We start from the raw sequence: 21,017 nt of genomic DNA, 5'->3' as shown, positions 1-21,017 counted from the left end.
AAACGCCGAAGTAGGTTAATTATATTTATTCCAATAAGTCACATACACATAAATAAATCATTTGGGTCTGTACACAGGTGACAAGCTAAAAGTGCAGAGGATGGTATCCACATCATCATAAACAGCGTACTTATCACTAAACGAATTCTGTAGGAATTGTTTCTCACGTTTAACACTACAGCATAGTCCTTGTGGCATCTGTGCTGTGGCACGTACAGCTACTAGAACACAATCTACGACATGAGACTGTAATACCATACCTAAAACAAGTCACAAATTACTATACTACATATAGTAGTATAGTAACTAATTATATAATGTTCAATTACTTGTGCCCACGTGCTCTTCTTCTGTAGTTATGTCCGTGTCCTCCCTCTCTCCTAGCGCACACGTGTTTGACAATGACCTGAGAGCAGTTCTCGCACTTGACCGTGCAGCACCAGTGGAACTTGCAATTGCAGCTGCTGACAATTTCCGTCCGCCGCTCCTCGACTCTCAGCCCACACTCGTGGCAGAGCCTTCGGCAGCTCCGTTTCTCCCACTGGGTCAGACTGTCACCGTGCTGGAGACACTCCCTGCCCTCTGTGCCGTACAGTCCCAGGCTGACGTTCCTGGCGCAGTAATCCGGGGAGTCCTCGAGATAGATGAGCTCTGTCCGAGCGATGGTGCTGAACGCGTCCGCGATCGCCCCCCGGTTATCAGCGCTGTTCCCGGAGCGCATCCGCCTCTTGTCCATATCCAGTTTCTGCGCCTGGTCGTGCTTCACCTTCAGGTAGTTGCCAATCTCCCGGAAGTTGGAGAGCTGCAGCCAGCAGGTTTGGATGCTGCAGCTTTCAGACATACCATGACACCTGCAAATTCGTTTCATGGTGGCTCTTACGGCCTGTTCAAAAACAAAGGAAGAGAAAAATATTAAAATTAAAAAAATACTATATTTGTGACAGAAATGCTGGTGTTTTTTTTTTTCATTTTTGCTTGGTCAGCTGGAGCCTACCTGAGCGCTCAGACCATTATAGTCCACCTAAAATTAAAGCAAAAAGGAATTTACTCACCAGTCTCCCGGCCTCGTTATTGTGAAGATTGACTGCTGCGCGTGAGTCCTGTCCGGTCTCAAGGGCGTCCACGTAACTCTTGGAAATTTTCTCCCCGAAGTCCACATTGTCGCTACATCCTCCCCACAGCCAGCCACGGCCTCCTGCCAGAGAAAGCGCAATGGTTTAGCATCCACTCAATACACACCATAAGGCGTTATAATTAGCAGGTCTTTATCATTTTACATTCATCCAAATATACACTCCATCATGAATTATCACCGTGCTTCTGTTACAAAATAGGGTGAAACCAGAGCATTACCACATTAATTTCCTTACCAATTTTCCCATTTCTGGAATTGTCACAGCCGCAGTTGTCCAAGTCTCCAAGGCTGCAGTTTCTGGTTAGGGTGTACATCACACCAGCAGCGCTGATCGCATGTACGAAGGATGTTTCTCTTGTGGCTGCGAAACAAAAATATTGAACATAAAAATTTCATTCTAACCAAATTACGTTATCTGGCGATGACTATGCAAGAAAAGACTGTATGTATGTATATCTTACAGCTTCGGAGTCCTTTATGAGTAGACAGTTGGAGTGCATTCTCAGGGCAGTTCCACCTGTCCCACGCAAACTGGTGTTTACATTCTTCTATTCCGCTTTGTGCCCCAACTTGCACGCTGCTGGAGTAAGTGAGGTAAGCCTGAGGGGGAAAAGCAATGAAAAAAAAAACCCTTTAACACACAATTTTACACTGTTGCGTATTTGTCTGGATTAATGAGATAAATACCTAAGGAGTGTTTTATATGGTTTTCCACAAATAATTTTAAACGTCACGATCTTCACCCCAATTATAAGTTATTAGACAGAATAAGCGTTTGGAGAATTTACACGTAGTCAACATTCACTTCAACATTCACACATGGATTAAAATTACCTTTGGTCCTGTCATGAGAAAATTGTTCACTGACCTAAACAGGAGACAGAGAAAAAAGAGCATTATCAACACACGTGCGTTTACCCGTAGAAGACGATGTACAGACAAAAGTAAACCGATAAGAATGAATACATGCAAAATATTCTTACCATGTATGTCCAAACAGGATGCTATGAAAACTGCAGACTGCAAAGACCCATAGAAACGAGTAGGAACTCATTGTAGATATCACTCAATATTCACCGAACCCAAGATTTGGAGAACTGAGTTGGAGCCCAAACTTTCGCCCTAAATTTATGGGACCGATATTCGGAGCGAATCAGAATCTTGCCTTTTGTTTCGAGGATTCTCGGATGATCATTGGATAACGGTGGTGAAAGAGGCTGAGGAAACGCCTACGGTGAACTTCAAAGAGAGCCAGTACACGACAGTTTGTGTTCTACCCACAAGCGACACAAACCGATTGTCGAGATTAATTACTAATCCTGATCCCCTGGTGAGAAACTGCAGCAAAATAACATTAATAAGAAAATACGATAAACTTCTACTTTTAAAAACGACGGGACAGAAAGACAATTTATTACATTAAAGAACTTTTTAAAATTATAAAATTTAATATGGATTTCACATTACAAAAATATGCAAGAATCAAATATTTAAATTGATACCGTATGAATTTTAAAATAACTGAAGGCAAACTATAAATAAACCCCACACATTGAATATAATAATTGGATGCCTCTGTAGTATAGCATATATTATATTTGCAGTCTAGCAAAGCGTGAAGGTGAACATGCATGAAGTTTGTGGTCGTGCACACAGGAAAAAATAAATCAACGCAAATATACATTATACAAAGAAAAATAAGCCGTGTAAAGGATCAAAAAGTGCGCAAAAAATGAGGGCATAAAGCATCTTAAATACTAGACTGTGAAAATACACATATAACTGAACGTTTTTAAACAGAGGGGAGTTGAGAAATTTGATGGGTAAAATAAAAGTCGACAAATTCACCACCCTTTAGCACATTCTACCACCTTGTAAATAAAATCTATAGAATATTTAAGTACATAATCTACTGTGTGTTGTCACAAAAGAATACAGGGACATCAACCGTCGTGCGCACGGTTTCGTCTCCGCGTGCTGTTCAGTGGTTTGCGGTTCCTGTCCCTCCTCGCGCAGAAGTATTTAGTCACGACTTGCGTGCACTTTTCGCACTTCACTGTGCAACACCAGTGGAACTTGCAGTTGCAGCTGCTTACAGTCTCAGTGCGCCTCTCCTCCACTTTCAACCCACACTCGTGGCAGAGCCTCCGGCAGCTACGTCTCTCCCACTGGGACAGGTTTTTGCCACCTTGCAAACACTCCCTGCCCTCTGTGCCGTACAGTCCCAGGCTGACGTTCCTGGCGCAGTAATCCGGGGAGTCCTCGAAATAGATGAGCTCTGTCCGAGCGATGGTGCTGAACGCGTCCGCGATCGCCCCCCGGTTATCAGCGCTGTTCCCGGAGCGCATCCGCCTCTTGTCCATATCCAGTTTCTGCGCCTGGTCGTGCTTCACCTTCAGGTAGTTGCCGATGTCACGGAAGTCGGAGAGCTGCAGCCAGCAGGTCTGGATGCTGCAGCTTCCGGACACCCCGTGGCACTTGCACGACCTCTTCATTGTCGCCTTAATTGCCTACACCGGGAAACATGGTGATATTCAATATTCAATCCCATTTTTCATTCACAAAATTGATTTAAGCGTTTTAAGGTGAAAGCTATCCCTGTTAATATTGATCTATGACGCGCTATAAAATTATTTGTTCTATGGTACAGGTTTGACCAGGGCAAACCTGTGCGCAAACAAGGCTGAACAGAAGCAAATAGGTTCTTGCTCAGTAATCATATTAAGTCTCACCAGTCTCCCGGCTTCGTTGTTGTGCAAGTTAACTGCAGCTCGGGAATCATGGCCGGTCTCCAGAGCGTCCACAAACTGCTTGGAAATGTTTTCCCCAAACTCCACGTTATCGCTGCAGCCGCCCCAGACCCATCCTCTTCCACCTGCGCTCATTTAAAAAATAAATCATAAAATCAAAACATTGCAAATTATCTGAACATTCTTTAATTAAACTGTGGCGCGCAATTGCCCAGTTATATTCTAAAATACCCATGCATGAATAAAAACATAATAATAATAAATAATAATAATTATTATTATTATATGGAAATGAATCACGTGGTCCACGTCAATCTAAATCAAAGAACCTACACGTAGCGCAATGATTGTGTCTTTTGGTATTCTCAGAGTGTCCTTACCAATTTGTCCAACCCTGGAATCGTCACAGCCGCAGTTATCGAAGTCTCCCATGCTGCAGTTTTTTGTGAGAGTGTACATTACTCCAGCAGCACTTATGGCGTGAACAAAAGACGTCTCCCTCGTAGCTGGAATTCAAGAAGATCATGCTGTATATTGCAGTCATGCTCATGCTCGATGCCAACACCTTTCAGTAACTTCATAAAATGATTTGCATCTGGACAGAATTTGAATACTGATCTCTGGCTACAGGCGCCGATACTGTATTTGCACACGGGATCTATGATAACTTTGAATAAAAACATAATCTATTCATGGTTATTCCTCACGTATGAATATATTTTAGGCTCAAGACAGAAGATAAATCAAATATTATTACCACTTCTGAGTCCGTTATGCGTAGACAGCTGCAGCGCGCTCTCAGGGCAGTTCCACCTGTCCCAGGCGAACTGATATTTACACTCCTGTATGCCACTCTGTGCACCAGCCTGGACACTACTTGTGTATGTAAGATATGCCTAGAGGAAAACAAAAGTATATTTTCACTTTTTATCATTTATTTTAACTATTTAAGCCGTATTCAAATCGAAACAAAGACACTCGTGTTCGTGTTAAGAAAAGAGGAAAGACACGTAAGCTCAACACGCTTTATCCATTATACACCTGCACTGCATTGATGGGATATCGACATAAATTCACAGTACCTTTGGTCCCGTCATCAGGAAGTTATTGACCGACCTGGAAATGACACACAATGAAAAAATATACATTTCCCATTAGTGACACTAATACCTCCAAATAGCGAAAAACAACAGCAACAGCAAGAAGAAGAATATCAGTTATAATATTTGGAATTTGGAAACGACTGCACCCTACCATGCAGTTGCGGATAGGACGTGACAGCACACGGAAAGGACCACAGACGCAATAAAGTGGCAGTGGCCCATGGCCGTTTCCTCAATAACGGTGCCTCTTTGGAGCCCAAGGTGGAAATACTATAAAGAACAGGCGAAAAGGAATGGAAACAAGTGGACCAGAGGATGGACGGCCAGACTCTATTTATACCCTCCTCTTGTGTGGGCGAGATTTTTTTTTTTAGTTTTTACATTTTACTGTGAAATCGCAACCACTAAGTCATTGGATGGCGTGTTCTATAGACGCTGGAAACGCCGGCATAAAACTGCACTTCAAAGGTTTGACACTTTTTAAATGACCCTCGTTTCTTTGGCCCTCTTCCAGGTGCTCAGGTTGGAGTTTTCCCACGTAATGGAGAACAGATAATTACATGCCATCATCATAATCATCTCCATGTTATTGTTATTAGTATTATTATTTTTTATTACTTCATAAGACTAGGTGCCGTTTAAGTGTATAGTAATTTCGGCATGTTAACCCTTTGGATCACTTTGCAAACACCTTTAAGCCTACTAATTAGTGTACAGTTAGTTGCAATAAACGCGCTTGAGGTGTGTGGATTGTGGAACTCGGAGAATGCGTCATTAGTAAATGGAAATGTCCTGCAGAGCGCATTTCCATTTGTACACCCCACAGCATGCAGATTGTTACTCACTCAACACTTTGTGTCGTTTGTAGATTCCACGTGAACATATTATTGGACAGCAGGTCTTAACTGCCTCTCAGCTCCCATGGCCATTGATTTCTCTTGAAGCGCTGGCACGCATACGGTTATTTCAACATTGTAAACTAGCCACAACAACTGGGCAAACATGCAGCATTCGCTGGGATCATGGGATTCCAACTTAGATGGCAATTCTGTTCTTGGGGAAATAAGACTGACATCCCTGGGGGGCTCCTGGTGAATACAAAGTCATAAAGTCATTCTAAACTATACGCTAAGAGTCATGCAAATAACATGTCACACATTGGCGACAGTGGCGCTGCCGTGATAAAAGAATAATAGAAGATATCCTGGGAAAGAATTTGGTGTGAAGATAGTCTGGAGTTCGTGAGAAGTGAATATCTCTCGTAAATATATAAGGACAGCACAATTTCCCTCCATTTTGACTGAAAACTAGTATATCCATTACATTCAATACCAAAAATATTTTCGTCATACGAATAACACGTATTATGAATGAGAATGAATAAAGACTGTTCTCACTGATCATATAGTTAAAATGGCACTGAAGTGGCATGGTTTAGAATGCCACAGTTGCGCTCCTTTTGGGTTTAGATAAGGAGATGCATATTGCCTTCGGTCATTAATATCTGTCTAGGTTTCTGTCTGACAAAGTACAAGGAATCAGAACTTGTAATCAGATGTACTTGAGTCGTTGAGTTTGGGTGAGACTTTAATGAATGCAAATTCCATTTAATTAAAGGAGCGTTAGCAAACTCACGCTGGGCGTCTAAACACTTAATAGGGGAGAAGATGGATCAAGATGGATCAATTCGGTCTAGGATAGTGCGCATTTTCTCTGAAATGCAAGCAAAAAGACCTGCAAGTCATGTCACATGACAATTTAGACCTCGATTTATTTCACCTACCCTGTGTTACCCTTAACGACTACTTTCCAGTAAACGTTCGACATTCCATGGGATATACTGCTTGTGGAGATTATACATTCATGCATTTCAAACAGAGTTGTGGCATGCCTCCACTCCATGTTTCAACAATGCACGGGCAGTTCACTTCAGCTGAGCACTGCTGCTCGCGACAGAACAATAGAGTGCCAAGCAGGTGAGGATAATCCTCGCTAATTGAATATCAGCAACATCAAGATTTCGCGCTGACTGAAACTTCGGCTCACCACACCTACACGAGAAAATTAAATCAAAGACTGCAATCTTTCATACTAAGATAAACTCAATCTTCGCAAAGGCAGTCGAGTCGAGGTTTTAATTTAACAGATGGATTAATAATGTGGAAACAACAGTCCGTCAAACTGAACGCCCTTTTTTTGAAAAGAACTCCTGATGGTCTCGAGAATTTTTAGGGTAAGGTCGAAGTTAATCAGTAGTTTAAATGATTGCGATCCCGAATAACTGAATTCCACAGATAAGCTTCTTGCGTTGTTTTGCCATAATTAAAGCCACCTAAATCGCAGAACCACAATATGTCGAGACATTGTGCACTTGAAATTAAATGCAAACATTTACCTCTGCTCATGGACGACGGGGAAGCATCTCGATATGTTCCATTAGGTCACATTCAGGTTTACGCTTCACTCTGTAAATTGGCGACAGGCCTATAGAGAGCATTACATTGCACGCATGATGGGGAAGCAGGAGAAACGGGACGAGTTGTATCTTGTACTACAGCGGTTGGGGTATTGAAGATTGTTAATAGTTTTCATGTTTTCAGGGTTCTGTTATAAAACATGAAGGGGCTACACCGATTATTTTCGGGAAATCGTCAAAATCGTTTTCGATTTTGTTCAAAAACAAAGTCGTTGTGTATTTTAATTGATTCGGTTGTTACACTAATATGTTGTTTTTTTTCCCCCCGAGAACACTTGTGACGATTTACGGCTGTATTCATAATTCAGAGCCCAGATAAGATAAGTGGAGGAATAAAACGATAAAGGGAGGGAAATTGACACGGCTTTGTGAGCAAAGCATTGCCAGACGGGCTAGTGCAGGGTGGCAGGACTGCTGACGCCAGGAACCCACGCGCGTCATTAACGATGCTGGCAGGGCGTAGAGTTGAAAGGCTGCCGAGGCGGATCCCCTCCTCACCATTAGCAAGTGTGAAAGCGAGAACATAACGGAAAACCCTACATCATCAATGGTAACGGCGGAAAATAATGGGGAATGAAGGACTGAAATGAAAAAGAAGACGAGGGGATAAACGGGGATATTATAGGTTAATAGAACTTTTAATTTGCGCTGCTGATTGTGTACTGAATGTGATGGCGCTTTTCAGGAGCCACTCCCTAGTGACACAGAGGTTTACTCTCATTATATATGATATATAATATGTATAAATTATACGTATATAATATAGTGTGTGCTAAAATAAAAGACTCATGGGGGTCTGTGGATTTGTCGCAGGAAAACGATGCGAAAATCTGTTTGCGCCTGTCGACGTTTATTACAGACGATCTATCGGTACACGTTTTATTGTACTGCTACTTGCCTATTGTACATTGTATGACAGACTGGGGAAGAATTTTATGAAGGCCTAAACATGTGACTAAGGAAAAGAGATTGTCGACCAACCTGATCACAAGGTACTGTCCCCTCAAACCATTTCATAAAGTAGTACCCCAGATAACCTGGCAGTGGGTTTACTGTGTGTCACTACTGAATTCATATTAATGTCATAATGAAATGTGTGGCTTTGTAACCATGCATGTGTTTTTACACTTCGTTGAAGACAAAGCTGAAAATAGACTCAACATGTGGGTGCCTGCGTTTTGTCCACAAGCTCTGCAAAATAATGACCAAATGTATGTTGGCTATTATCTGGGACAACAATGCCACACTTCCAGGATTTCACAGTGTTACAAGGAAATCTGTACAAAGTGGATATTTGTATAGTTTCTGAAAAAAGCTCCTAGTATTAATGACGAAGGTCTCTACAGCTTTTGTTAGGTTCGCCTGCCATTTATGTGCATTTTTCAAGAGACGGTGTGCATGAGCATCCTTGTGCTTATCCTCATCAGGCACCTGTGGTGAGCTTAATTAGGTTTGCCGACATCTCACTTTCAAATTGTTATTAGACTCTTGGTCCTAAAATTGTGACATTGTGATGTTCCCAAATGGCAATGATGGTGATTGAAACAGTATACCATTACTGTACTTTATTTAGCAAAAAGCAAAAAAGGGGCTTGTATGCACTTAGTGGAAGAAGGGCTCTTCTTGTATACTGCATCCACATTCACATTCTTGGTCATTTATTTTTTCTTTAATCATTTTCCCATTTAAGAGCTCACCCACATATTTCTAATAAATAAATATATTTGTGAAACAGTCCAGTGACATTTATTGTGACCAAATGTAGATATAATTTATTTATGGTAGAACTTTGTTCTCTAAGTGATAGAGGAAAGAGACAGGATATTAGTTTATAAGTGCTGTCTCTACAGTTTCTTTCGCTATGCTGGTATGTTGACCATTTCAAATATGTATTTCTTACATATGCAAACAGTGTGTGGCAGATTCTCACAGGTTTTTCTGTACAGGCTTGTGCCTTCTGTACAGGCTTCCTTTATTAACACAGAGAGGCAGGTCTGATTTCTGGGTGCGCTGAAGCTGGTTGGTTGGCTGTCAAAGAGGCAGATATGAGTCAATCCTTCAATACTGCAGCCTCAGTTGCTATGGTAACAAAGCAGCAGTGGCAAATTTAGTCTGTCTAATACCCAGAGGGATTTGTTTTGTCTGTCTTGACTGGTACAAGGATTTTGATTTTTTTTTTTTTTTTTCACCACTGCTGGTGACACACAGATCAATGCTTTGGTTGTTTTGTCTGCCACTCCCTGAAAAGAGTACTGCCATAGTGGACCAGGCACCACAGAATTTACCTATAGTGTTTCTTTGGATAGTGCCATAAATACATTTCATGGGCACTGAATAAATATTATTCAACTCTGGAATCTTTCAAGAATCCCTCATGCTATATATTGAATTAACTATTTTGCTTTTGTGAAAAAATCAAGATAATATTACTGTTATGATTCTGAAATTCAGAGCTATTCATTTGAAAGACTGTAATTGGTCATATTAGTAAGAGGAAGGTCACTCTGTGTGACCCCCAGGCTGTTCTACTCAGACTCTGTAGTCTTATGTGCTTGCATTATATCACAAATCTTGCAGCTAATCATATTTCTTCAAAGCTGTGCTTTCAGAAACTGCCGGAAGGCCTTTTTAAAATAGTTCCCATCGTTCAACATTTCCTCTCTGTCTCCACAGTTTTGGATGCTTGGAGGAACTGTACATTTGCAGTGATTTAGAATGCTTCTGGAAGGATTAGCATTAGCATGCAGTACGGTCACACTTCCTTAGCCTCGCACTGACATGGCTGTTCAGTCCACCACAGCTGTTTGGAAACACGCAGCTGTTTTGCTCTGACCGCTGTGAAATCAAAAGACCATCTGTCCAAGTGCACGCAGAAAAAGAGAAGACCAACTGTCTTCCAGTCTCCAAATCCACCAAGAAATGTGAGGTCTCGATAGCTAGCTGAAAGGTGTTTGCATTACATTTACATTTAGTCATTTAGCAGATGCTCTTACACAGAGCGACTTTCAGAGTAGCACAAAGGAGTCTGAAATGCATCCATACAGTTGCGGAACAGTAGAATACTCTCATCACACCCGACCACATATGAACATATGTCAGTTTCTCACAGAGAGCTGTATTGACTAGTGCTGCTGTTTCTGAAATCTTTGGAGAAACGCAAGGGGAGAAAAGCTGGAATTTGTAATGTTTTACAGAGGACAGAGAATTCCTGGAATACTTACCAAGATCAGCCCTCCCCGACCCACAGGAAAAAAAAAAATAAAACAGCGGATAAGTTCATCATAGGAAAGTTCCTATCAAGATTTATTTTCTTCTCACCAATTTTGTTGTTATTCATAAACAAAAAGAAAAAATGAAACGAAACAAAACATAACCGATAGTAAAAAAAAAAACGAGGGTACAGTGTGTTAAGTAACAGAGATAATACTGGAAAAGACAAGCCATTAAGCCCTTTCCCTCCCGTGTCTGCCATCACCCCCCCCCGCCAAAACCCGGCCAGTGATGCGGACAGCCCCGGTGTTAGAGTATTAAATTGGCTTCCCCATCATCACCAGCGGTCAGTGACCTGGCCGGGCGGGCTGCGTTTTTCCCGGCTTGACAAAAAAGAAGAGAACAGAATAACAGTCAACAGCAGGCCAAAAACACCATTTTTGCAGTGTTGCCCTCTTGCTTTGCACCTCTCTTCATGGTCAAGGGGTAGTCTCTGCTTTCCTCTCTTGTTCAATGGCTGAAAAAAAGACAGAGAAAAGCTTTTAGTTTTGTGGGACTGGCTTACAGTATCTCTCTCCAACAGAAATAAAAAACAAGTTGTTTGAAATATATGTTTGATGACCGCTGATATTTTTAATTTTCACACATATGAGAGACAGAGAGAGAGTTAGCATAAAGATTGATAGATTGAGTCACTGAGCACTGATTAGCTTTCTACTCCACCCAGATTCATGAAAGACTCATCAGGATCTGACAGATTAACATTTATTTTAGTCATTTGTAAAATAAAGGCGTGGCTGTGCTGTTAAATAGGTAAAAGACATTGTTATAAGTTACTCATTTGATCTCCTTGACTAATTATTTAACATTGATAAGATCTTAGTTTTGATGATATTTTCAAATGAAAATCTCATCCTGCCTAGAATGGATTTTATTTTTAATGATGTTTGGTTGAGACGGTGTCCCTAAAATACACCAAGAGGCAGATGTTATGTGAAATAAATGTAAAATAGACATTTACTTTCACCACTTTATTACAGTAATGCATACTAAACAACATCCTGCCCAAGGGACACTGGCAGAGCCAGATCTGTTTACTTTAGGCTCATCCATTAAAAGTAGTTTAAATAAACAGGAATATACACAGCGAGTTCTCCAGTACTAGGAAACACAACAACTACATTTTTTACAGCTACGAAATTAAGCAGTTTCACATAGCCAAAATGACTGGGACCAATGTCAAAATGAAACTCCAAAGAAGTACGAAAATCTCCAGTCATTTTTTGCTATGTCAAATTGCCTAATTTTGGAGCTGAAATAAATGTAGATGCAGATTTTACAGCTGTGTTTCCCAGTTCCGGGGAACTCACTGTGGGTATTCCTTTTTATATATTGTAGCAGCAAAGCTAAGCAGGTTCAGATGAAGCTCCAAATAAGTACAGAATTCTCCAGAGTGCTGAGCCTGGCAGCTTGGGTGTCTTGTCAGTCTGAATTCGGAACGCAGGGGAGAGGGAGGCTGGGAGAGCCGGGGATGCAAGCAGATGCTGTCTCACTTTCTCACAGTGCTCCGCGCGTCCGGGACAGATGTTCCCCTCCACACACACACACGTTCACCGTGCAGAATGAGATCGCATTAGAGGGAGCACAAAGCCTGACGGAGAGGGGCAGGGTGAAGCTCTGTCTGTTGCAGTACCAGCTGTCTGGGAACTGAGGGCTTTGTGCCTTGGAAGTGAAGTGTGTGTCGGTTCTGCTCTACCTGACGCGAGTGCTACAACGAGTGGCAGCATGGTCGCTGTGCCAGCCACGTAGTGCCATAATCTGTGTGTCTCTACACCTACGTGCGCGCACACACACACACACACATAGCAGATCTGATGTGACAGGCCCTAATGATGGCCTGGGTATGTGCTGCTACAGGCACAGAGCTTCAGAGAGGGGACAGGTAGAACCCTACAGGGGTGGGCCTGTACAACCCCCCCCCCCACCAATGTCCCTCTGGACAGAGCTGACCTCTCTACAGACAGACAGACAGATGGGCAGACAGACCGGGCCACTCACTCTCTTTGGTCGGCAGAGGGTTCTTTTCTCGTGTCTCCGTCTTCTTCAGCTTGGTCTTGTCGAAGCTGGCGATCTCGGCAAGGTCGGGCTTGTCAGACATGTTGGCTGCGAGAGGAAAGTGGACATTCAGGGAAAAAAAGAGAAGGATTGGACTCCTCTCACCGCTAAATCTAAAGAGGAACGCATTAGAAAAATGAAACACTGAGCCATAGGAGTCTTCAGGGAAGATGCTTTACTCTGCAAGGCATGACATGGGGCATAGATTTTTCTCTTTTTCATTTAAGGATGGTTTCATTTCATTGTTTCATCCTCTGATGTGTTATCTTCGACAAGATTATCATGTGTAAAGTACAGAAGAATATTTGGTGGATGACCAATATACTATGAATCTTAAGAAAAAGGACATCCTTCCCACCTCCACCACACCATTGTCATGCCTAAGACTTAGAGTGGGATCACGTGTGTGTCCCAGCTCCCCCCTCCCTCCTTGCGTATGTGCGGTGACCACACCCCTGTCTGTGCGGAGCTCTCCGCTGACCACGCGATCACTCCGTTTGCCCCTGGGACTGGCTATACCTCACTGCCGGGCCTCTGCTCTTTGTTCTCATTCATCCCTCTGACGGTTCCCTCCTCTCCCCCCTCGCTCCCTCTCTCCTACTTCACCCCCGTCCCATCGCTTCACAGCGTGCTCTGACAGCGCCTCATCAAAACCCACACCGCTCTCCACGGTCCCTTGACCTGCTCCGGTCGTCCCGGCTCCTGCTGGCCTGAATGCCGCGGTCCCTGTGCTGAAACAGCACAACTGAAAAAGCGCCCGGCTGCAGCCTTCGCTGGCTCGGTACCACGGTCTCTGTGCTGAAACAGCACAACTCGAATGAGCCCAGCTTTAGCTCTCGCTGTCTGAATACTGTGGACTCTGTGCTGAAACAGCACAACTCAAACACGCCCAGCTGCGGCTGTCTGAATACCGCAAACCCTGTGCTGTATCAGCAGGGCTCAGACGTGCCCAGCTCCAGCTCTCTGTGTCTGAACAGCTGACAATGCCGGAGAGGTCCTGAGACAATGCCCTGGTTTTTCAGCACACACAGTCTAGACGAGCTGTAGATCCTGGCGTTAATGTTCTAAATAGAACAGCAGAAATCGTGTAATTACATCACATTTTATGACAACGTACCAAAATCCTTGCCTGGAAAAAAGAACAGACTCCTTACCACAAAGAGGAATGAAGTAGCATTAATGGCACTGATGATGTGAACTCCGGAGAAGCAGGAGTTCGGCTGGCTGTCAGCATTCGATAAAGCTTTTTTAGAGTTCTTGTGCAGAGGGTGCCTTACCGTCGAGCTGGGTGTGCTGTATCCAGGAGCTGTGCGTCTGTGTCTGTCTGCGAGGGTCCCCGTGCTGCGTCTGCCACCGTCTGAACGTCTGCATCACCGCCGGGGTGGGGGTTTAAGAGAGGGTGAGAGAGAGAGAGAGAGAGAGAGAGAGAGAGAGGGAGGGAGGAAGGGAGAGAGAGAGAGAGAGGGGGGGAGGGAGGGAGGAAGGGAGAGAGAGAGTGTAAGGGAGAGAGAGCGAGTGTAAGGGAGAGAGAGAGAGGGAGTGAGGGAGAGAGGATAGGAGGGAGGAGGGAGAACAATTCATCAGCCTGTATCTCTCTCTCTCTCTCTCTCCTTTCCTCCCTCTCTCCCCTACACTCTCTCTCTCCTTCCCGCCCTCTTTCTCTCCCTCTCTGTCTACCCCCTCTCTCTCTCACCTTCCCTCCCTCCCTCTCTCCCTCGTGTTCCCGCTCCCTGGGGGATGAGTGACTCCTTTTAGGGGAAAACGCCGCCCGTGCCAAAGGGGATCAGCCATATGCTGCAGTGCGTCCAGCAGAGGAAGAGGAGAAGGGCTAATTCAATAAATAAAAGACGCGTGTGACATAAGCTTCCTGGAAATGGACAGCTGTGGTCAGGAATTAGTATTTACTCAGCACTGGTGCCTCTCTGTGTTAGGCAGCTGAGGGGGCGGGGCAGGAGTCCATTGTGTGGGACACCCCAAGCGCCCAGTCTCATTTCTAATTTTAAATTATGAGCATGGGGTCTTTACTCACAGTCAGTCACCATATCAGGAAAGAGACCTTCCTGCTGTGTTCATTACCAGTATTTACTTTTCATCTTCTTAGCTCAGGACCACACATATGGGCACAGACAATGACCAGATATCTCATTCTTTCTTTTTTTTTGAAGCAGCTCCTTAAAGAATCAATTGCATTCAAACAATGAGAGGCGTGACTACTTTGGTGTCCAGCCTTCTAGCAACTCTGACAGATCCTCTGATAATAAAATGATTTATTTTCCCTCCCTAGACGCTCGCCTGCCTTTTCCAAAACCTCTGACCACTGCCTAGAACAAAACCTGAAGCCTTATCAAAACAACCTTTCCCCCTCTTTTTAACAGTTACCAAAAATAATTTTATCACATTGAGGCACTCCTTAATATTCATTAAGACAACACTCAAAACTGCTGCCTCTAATAAAAAATGCTTGTAAGATTTTCAAAACCCAAATACATTCATCTCATCAACAAAATCAGAAACACAGCACACAAAAGTATTTGACATTAGAAAAAAAAATGCCTACATCTTTGTTAAACCATTTCAGCAAATGGCAAACTCATCAATAATACATCCATGGTATAGTGGTGATAAATAATAAAACACATTAGTCAGTTAATAAAGCCCATCCATTTAGGGTGAATACAACAGATAAGCAAAATAAAATGAATGTGCAGAAAGGATGGGACAGATTGTCCTTGCATTATCTTTCTGACAACATGGCTGTGAGCTCAATGCCTGGCAAACCCACGGCTGCTTTCACCTTAGTTTATGTTCTGCCTCATACATGGGGCAGAAATGCAGGTTTGATCTTACTCTAAGGGTGGCGGTCAGTAGACCCTCTGTCCCCATTCAAAGCAGAATTTGTGCTCTTCAGTAAAGACGTGATCCCAGTGAATTCTATCCTGATACACGCAGTATGATAAGCTACTGATATGATGGAAGCTCATGTTATTGCGTTACATTACAGATACACATTTTCAGAATGTTTGGAATAGTTTGCATCCCATCCATTAACACGGCACTTACTGATGTAGTTTGGATGTGGAGGAGCGTCCCTGGGTGTGACCAACAGTAACCTTTGTTTTATAAGACCCCCCCTCTCTATCATAGTGCTACACTGCTCAGAGATTGCTGAAATGTTGCAGATGTGGCAGGGCGATGTGTTTTGTAAGGTTGTATTCAAATTACATATGCTCATCACGCTATCTTTATGATCATTTCTGACCATATTATTGAGGGGCAGGGCCCAAAGGTTGTTTCCCATAGGAATTTCATTAAATACAAGGAAAAGTCATCATAAATTTTGGATTTGTTGTTGATGAACATTATCACACTTTTCTATTTGACAAATGCACAATGCCTAAATTCTTTCCATATAAGATGAGTAGTTATCCTTCCTATGGCTTTGTGGCCAGTTAGAAGCAACTTTCCTTCCGTACATTAAAAAAAAAAAAAACTTCTCTTTCTCTTTTTTTAATTTTGTCAAGCCATTACATGTCTGGGGAGAATATGTATCCTTTTTATGAAACTTTCAGAAAACTGACTTTTAGGCTACCCTGTATTTTGCAGTTGAATTTATTCTCCGTTTCTATAGTTAACTTTTGCTACTGCAAACTATTTGTTTTTGAGGTAGCCTATGGCATCAGTGCTGTTTCACCCTGGAGATGACAGATATCAGAGCAGTGTGAGAGTCACTGGCTCATTGTACAACTCTAAAACCTTATTTTCTGAAAGCAGTGAGCTTGTGACTGGTCCTGCCACCACATCAATCTGCCCCCTACCATTACCTTCTTAGGAGATCTCATGAGCAGTCCTGAATACCTGACCTAAGTTAGTAGTGCTCTTTATGACCAGATTTTCACCTAATTCATACTCTTAAAATTGGGATAAATTTAACAGAATTCAGAATTGATTGAACTCAGGATAGACAGATTGAAAGATAGATAGACAGACAGACAAGAAGGCTGATAGACTAGTAGACAGACAGACACAGATAAACATATACGATATTTAATTGAACTGAATTTATTTGTTCTATTTTAAGGGTGTGGCTTCAGGTTGTGATGTTTTCCATCTGGATTAAAACTGACCTCGGAGTAAACCTCTCTACACTGACATCATTATCTATGTGATGCAGCTGATGGTGAGAAGCTATTGGAGTATATGCATTCCTGCCCTTTGGGTCTATGTAGACCCACTCATTTTGGAATGAGTCACATGTGTTTCTGGGCACTGACTGCCGTGGAGCAATTCAAACGAATGGGCGGGTTCCTCTGAAGAAGAACATCTGCGGTCATATGAGTGAGTTTGAATCTTTTAATCAGTAGCCAGCAGCCATAACCACCTTGTACTTGTAGCTTTCTCCTGCCAGATGGCTGAAGCTAAGTGAGGTTGGGCCAGGTTGGTGCTTGAATAGGAGATCTGCGAAATCCAAGGTTCCTGATAGAAGTGCTGTTTGTGGGCCAGAAGAGGGCAGTCTGACCAAGCAATGATAACTGTCCCCGTGAAACCTAAGCATTCACCTTAAGCAGTCCCTTACATTCCCTACCTGGTCATCAGTGTCTGTTACTTCCTGGTAAATTAAAGAATATAGTGTTCTTTAATCCTTTTAATTTTTTCCCTCATTTTTACATTACCTTGTCAGGATTTAGGGGACAATTTACGTACCTCTCCTGTACCTCTTCTCTTGATCAGGTCAACACAGTTTAAAAGACAAATGTTGCTGTGGTAAATATTAATACTGTCTGTCTGGTGGTGGTGTTGTGTTAACCCTTACTACACTAGGAGTCACATTTATATTTGTGAATGACCTAGTTGGGGATCATGTGCGTGACTGAAGCCTCACTGCCTACTCCTGCAACTAGCACTGTATAAGTTGGCTTCCCTGGGGGCTTTCCTGCCTGTGATGTTAACATACACACTTCTGCATCTGCACTGTAAACCAGAATGTAGGATTAGCGGACCCCGCTAAGATGGGTGTCATGTTAGCAGAAACAGTCTTTCCTCATGTTGACAATCAAGAATACACTTTTACATGGTGTAACCTGATCAGAGAACACAGCAGAAAGATCCTGTTATTAGAAAATCAATGAACACCACCGAGACCGTTGAATAAATTATTGATCTCTCTGAAGGGTTTCCATTTAAACAATGAAGTATTGATGGTGGAATGGAGAACTCAATTGTGTCAGGATATTGAAAATTGGTTTGTTGAGAATCGAATATTTTTTTCTGTATACTGTGGACATGAGAATCTTAGCACATGAAGCTTCTACTGATTATGTGAACATTTAAAAAACTCAAACTAACATTTTTATTGGCTTAATGTAAACAATGATATTGCACAACCTGTAATCCATGCCCAGCTGTAAGTAACCATAAGCAGGAAATTGGTTCTGCCCAGTGATTAATTTACTGATTTTTGATTCTTGCTTTAGTTATGCATTAGTTGAGAGTGTTGAGCCCTTGGGAAAAAAAAAGAGAAAATCAATAGATGCTAACTGTGATGTGTGCAGTCAGCATGTTCCCTGAGGCATTTCCTCTGAGAAACATCACTGCTAACGCTTTTCTGGAAGCCCTGCTCCAAATGTTTGCCTTTCACAGGCTTCCTTAGGAAACACTCTGACCAAGGGTCCCACTTTGTGTGTGGGGGTCTCAGTAGTTACCAACACAAACACTAATTACAGAAAATCACACATCAGTGCTACCACCTAGTGTTTTAAAATGGAACACAACATTTCCCCTATTTGTATCACATACCACAGCAAATAAATATCAAATAAAACAGGAAATGAATCATTGACAAGAATCACAATTTTGTCATAAAAAAGTATTATACATTCAGTATATATACTGAATATACATTCCACTGTCTCACTACATTCAGTAGTCTTTAGTGTGAATCTATGTTCATTACGTAATCTTTCAACTACATGCCATAGGAACAGGTGACACTATTTTACCAATAGTGTAACTTCAATGCAGGTCATTGAAATGGTGCACATTGCCACCATAAGGGATATATGAGTAAAGCTGGGTGAGTGAAGTGCACATTATTCTGGTTTTCAATGCTGTATTAGCAGAGGTATTATGTAAATGGTACTGTTACACTCTGTGTAAGTGTAAGTGTGTACAACTGTGTAAGTGTAAAACAATTTTGTTTACAAGCTCAGAACTGAGATATTCAGTTACAGTGGTTAATATAATGCAGATCTGGGTTGTCACAGGTTAGGATGGAGTGGGCAGGGGCAGGGCAGGCTGAAGGTACCTGTCTCATAGACAGCCTGTGACACAGAGGTGTAGTAGCTCTCCACACTGCACTGGGCCCTTTCGCAGGGTGTCCTGGCCCTTGACAGAGTCATTCCCACAAGTCCAGTGGAACACCACATCCTGCAGGTTATAGCCCCCTGAGCAGATACACACACACACACACAGACATCCCCACACACACACTTACACACACACCACACATACACACACACACACACACGCAGACATATACACACCTGCACACATGCATACACACACACACACACACACACGCACACCACACACACCACACACACACCACACACACCACACACATACACACACACGCTTACACACACACCACACACACACACACACGCGCACACAGACACACACAGACACACACAGACACTGTCACTGGACTGAGATCAGCAGTGTGACACACAGAGACTAGGAGCAACAGAGACACAGGGAGGGAGAGAAAGCTGGAGGCTGGATGGAGGTGACAGCACTGTGATAAAGCACAGTGGAAGTGGAGGAGGTGGACAGGCACACTGAATATAGGCTGTGGGTGAGGATGCATGTAAGAATGTGGTTGAATGTCCTGGACCTAATGCAGAGATCAACGGGTTAGTTTTCAATTGAGAGGGTGATTGTGCTTGTGTCTAGCTGGTGAGAGGGTAAGTTATGAGGTAATATGCAGATGTGAAGGTAAACAATGACTGAAAGGTGAAATGACGATGTAACATATGGTTCAGAGGTTGATTGACAGGGTACTGTACAGATAAGAGGCTGATTAATAATGATGTAACATAAAGGAAAGATGTGGGTAAATAAAGTGTTTATAAATAGGTGAAAGGCGTAAGAATAACCGCAGGTATGACCCCTATTAGCAAGAGATTGTGTGCCACACAGCAGCCAAGGGTATGGAGTCTGGCTCTGTAGCCGTGGTCAAGCAGGACGCGTACAAGCTACATGGGCGCACCATCTGCCACGCTCACGTAGGCGTCGTCATGGTGATGCAAGAACAGTGACCTCCTACAGTGTCCTGTCCACCGCCCCTGCCTGTCCCCAAAATGTAGTGACACCTACGACGATTCTCTCTGGTCTTGGTGTGGCTGTCACTGCCTGGGTGCATTAGTGTCTTATTCATTTCTAGCTTAGCTGGCTAACAGGCTGGATAGATGGAAAGGAGCAACAGGAGAAAGCTACTATTGGCAGAACACTTACCCTTCCTGTGGGATGAGCAACTGCAAATGATTTAGTGGAGAGTGTTTCAGGATGTATGTGGGAAAACAGTTGATGGAGCTTGGTTGGCATATATATTGTTGCCAAAATATGCAATACTTGTGTCTAGTGCATTCTTATTTCAGAGCTGTGCAATCAACACCACTGTGTATTAAGTGACTCACAGTCTTGAGGTATGCGCTGAGCTCACTTGCTAGCTGGTGACCTAAGATGCTGAGGATTGAGAATAGTCATTTCATGCCAAGTTCCACATGAACATTCATTATTGGTTGGCTAGTTCAGTGGCTATGAACATTAGCTGTGTAATTACATGATCTTTGGATGATTAGGAGTTTTGAATTAGTGCATAAAATTAAATAAAGTAAGATGACCTCACATGGCTTGCTCTGAACTGCATGTCCGGAAAACGTCACTAGATGGCGCCAAGCCTGAATTGAACCATAACCCAAACATTAAACCCTTATTAAACTGCTGGGTCATAAAACATGCATCTCATTTAAAAACACATTTCCATATCTGAAAAGTGTCTGGAATGTGCAGAAAATGAGAAAGCTTGATGAATTCGGCCTGTGAATCACAAACTGCAAACTAGTAAGGCCAAATAGGGAAAGAAGAACGACTTGGCCATGTGTTTGTGTGCACTCATTTTTCACTGCCAGCGTTCCCGCTCTTCCCTAAACTACCTGCATGAATCACAA

The 21,017-nt window shown here is 42.8% G+C and overlaps 3 protein-coding genes across 3 annotated transcripts; all 3 read right to left on the bottom strand.

Moving 5' to 3' along the window:
• Positions 1–325: 325 nt before the first annotated feature.
• On the bottom strand, positions 326–1,999 carry LOC118791463 (protein Wnt-8-like). The gene is made up of 5 exons (XM_036548831.1): positions 1,970–1,999; positions 1,597–1,735; positions 1,371–1,496; positions 1,053–1,195; positions 326–883 (listed from the first exon to the last, which is right to left on the bottom strand). Exons 1-5 carry the CDS (start codon positions 1,982–1,984, stop codon positions 326–328), a joined length of 981 nt encoding a protein of 326 aa, XP_036404724.1. The 5' UTR covers positions 1,985–1,999.
• Positions 2,000–3,078: 1,079 nt separating this feature from the next.
• LOC118791191 (protein Wnt-8a) lies at positions 3,079–5,210 on the bottom strand. The gene is made up of 6 exons (XM_036548474.1): positions 5,140–5,210; positions 4,968–5,001; positions 4,643–4,781; positions 4,266–4,391; positions 3,868–4,010; positions 3,079–3,645 (listed from the first exon to the last, which is right to left on the bottom strand). The coding sequence occupies exons 1-6, from the start codon at positions 5,208–5,210 to the stop codon at positions 3,079–3,081; spliced, it is 1,080 nt and encodes a 359-aa protein (XP_036404367.1).
• Positions 5,211–10,862: 5,652 nt separating this feature from the next.
• tmsb2 (thymosin beta 2) lies at positions 10,863–14,215 on the bottom strand. The gene is made up of 3 exons (XM_036547904.1): positions 14,067–14,215; positions 12,733–12,837; positions 10,863–11,191 (listed from the first exon to the last, which is right to left on the bottom strand). Exons 1-3 carry the CDS (start codon positions 14,158–14,160, stop codon positions 11,154–11,156), a joined length of 237 nt encoding a protein of 78 aa, XP_036403797.1. The 5' UTR covers positions 14,161–14,215; the 3' UTR covers positions 10,863–11,153.
• Between the last annotated feature and the right edge of the window lie 6,802 nt (positions 14,216–21,017).

The sequence above is a fragment of the Megalops cyprinoides genome, chromosome 16 (assembly GCF_013368585.1).
Source record: "Megalops cyprinoides isolate fMegCyp1 chromosome 16, fMegCyp1.pri, whole genome shotgun sequence".
NCBI lineage: Eukaryota > Metazoa > Chordata > Actinopteri > Elopiformes > Megalopidae > Megalops > Megalops cyprinoides.
The sequence above is the reverse complement of the archived record's forward strand: the minus strand, read 5'-3'. Positions and strand labels throughout refer to the sequence as shown.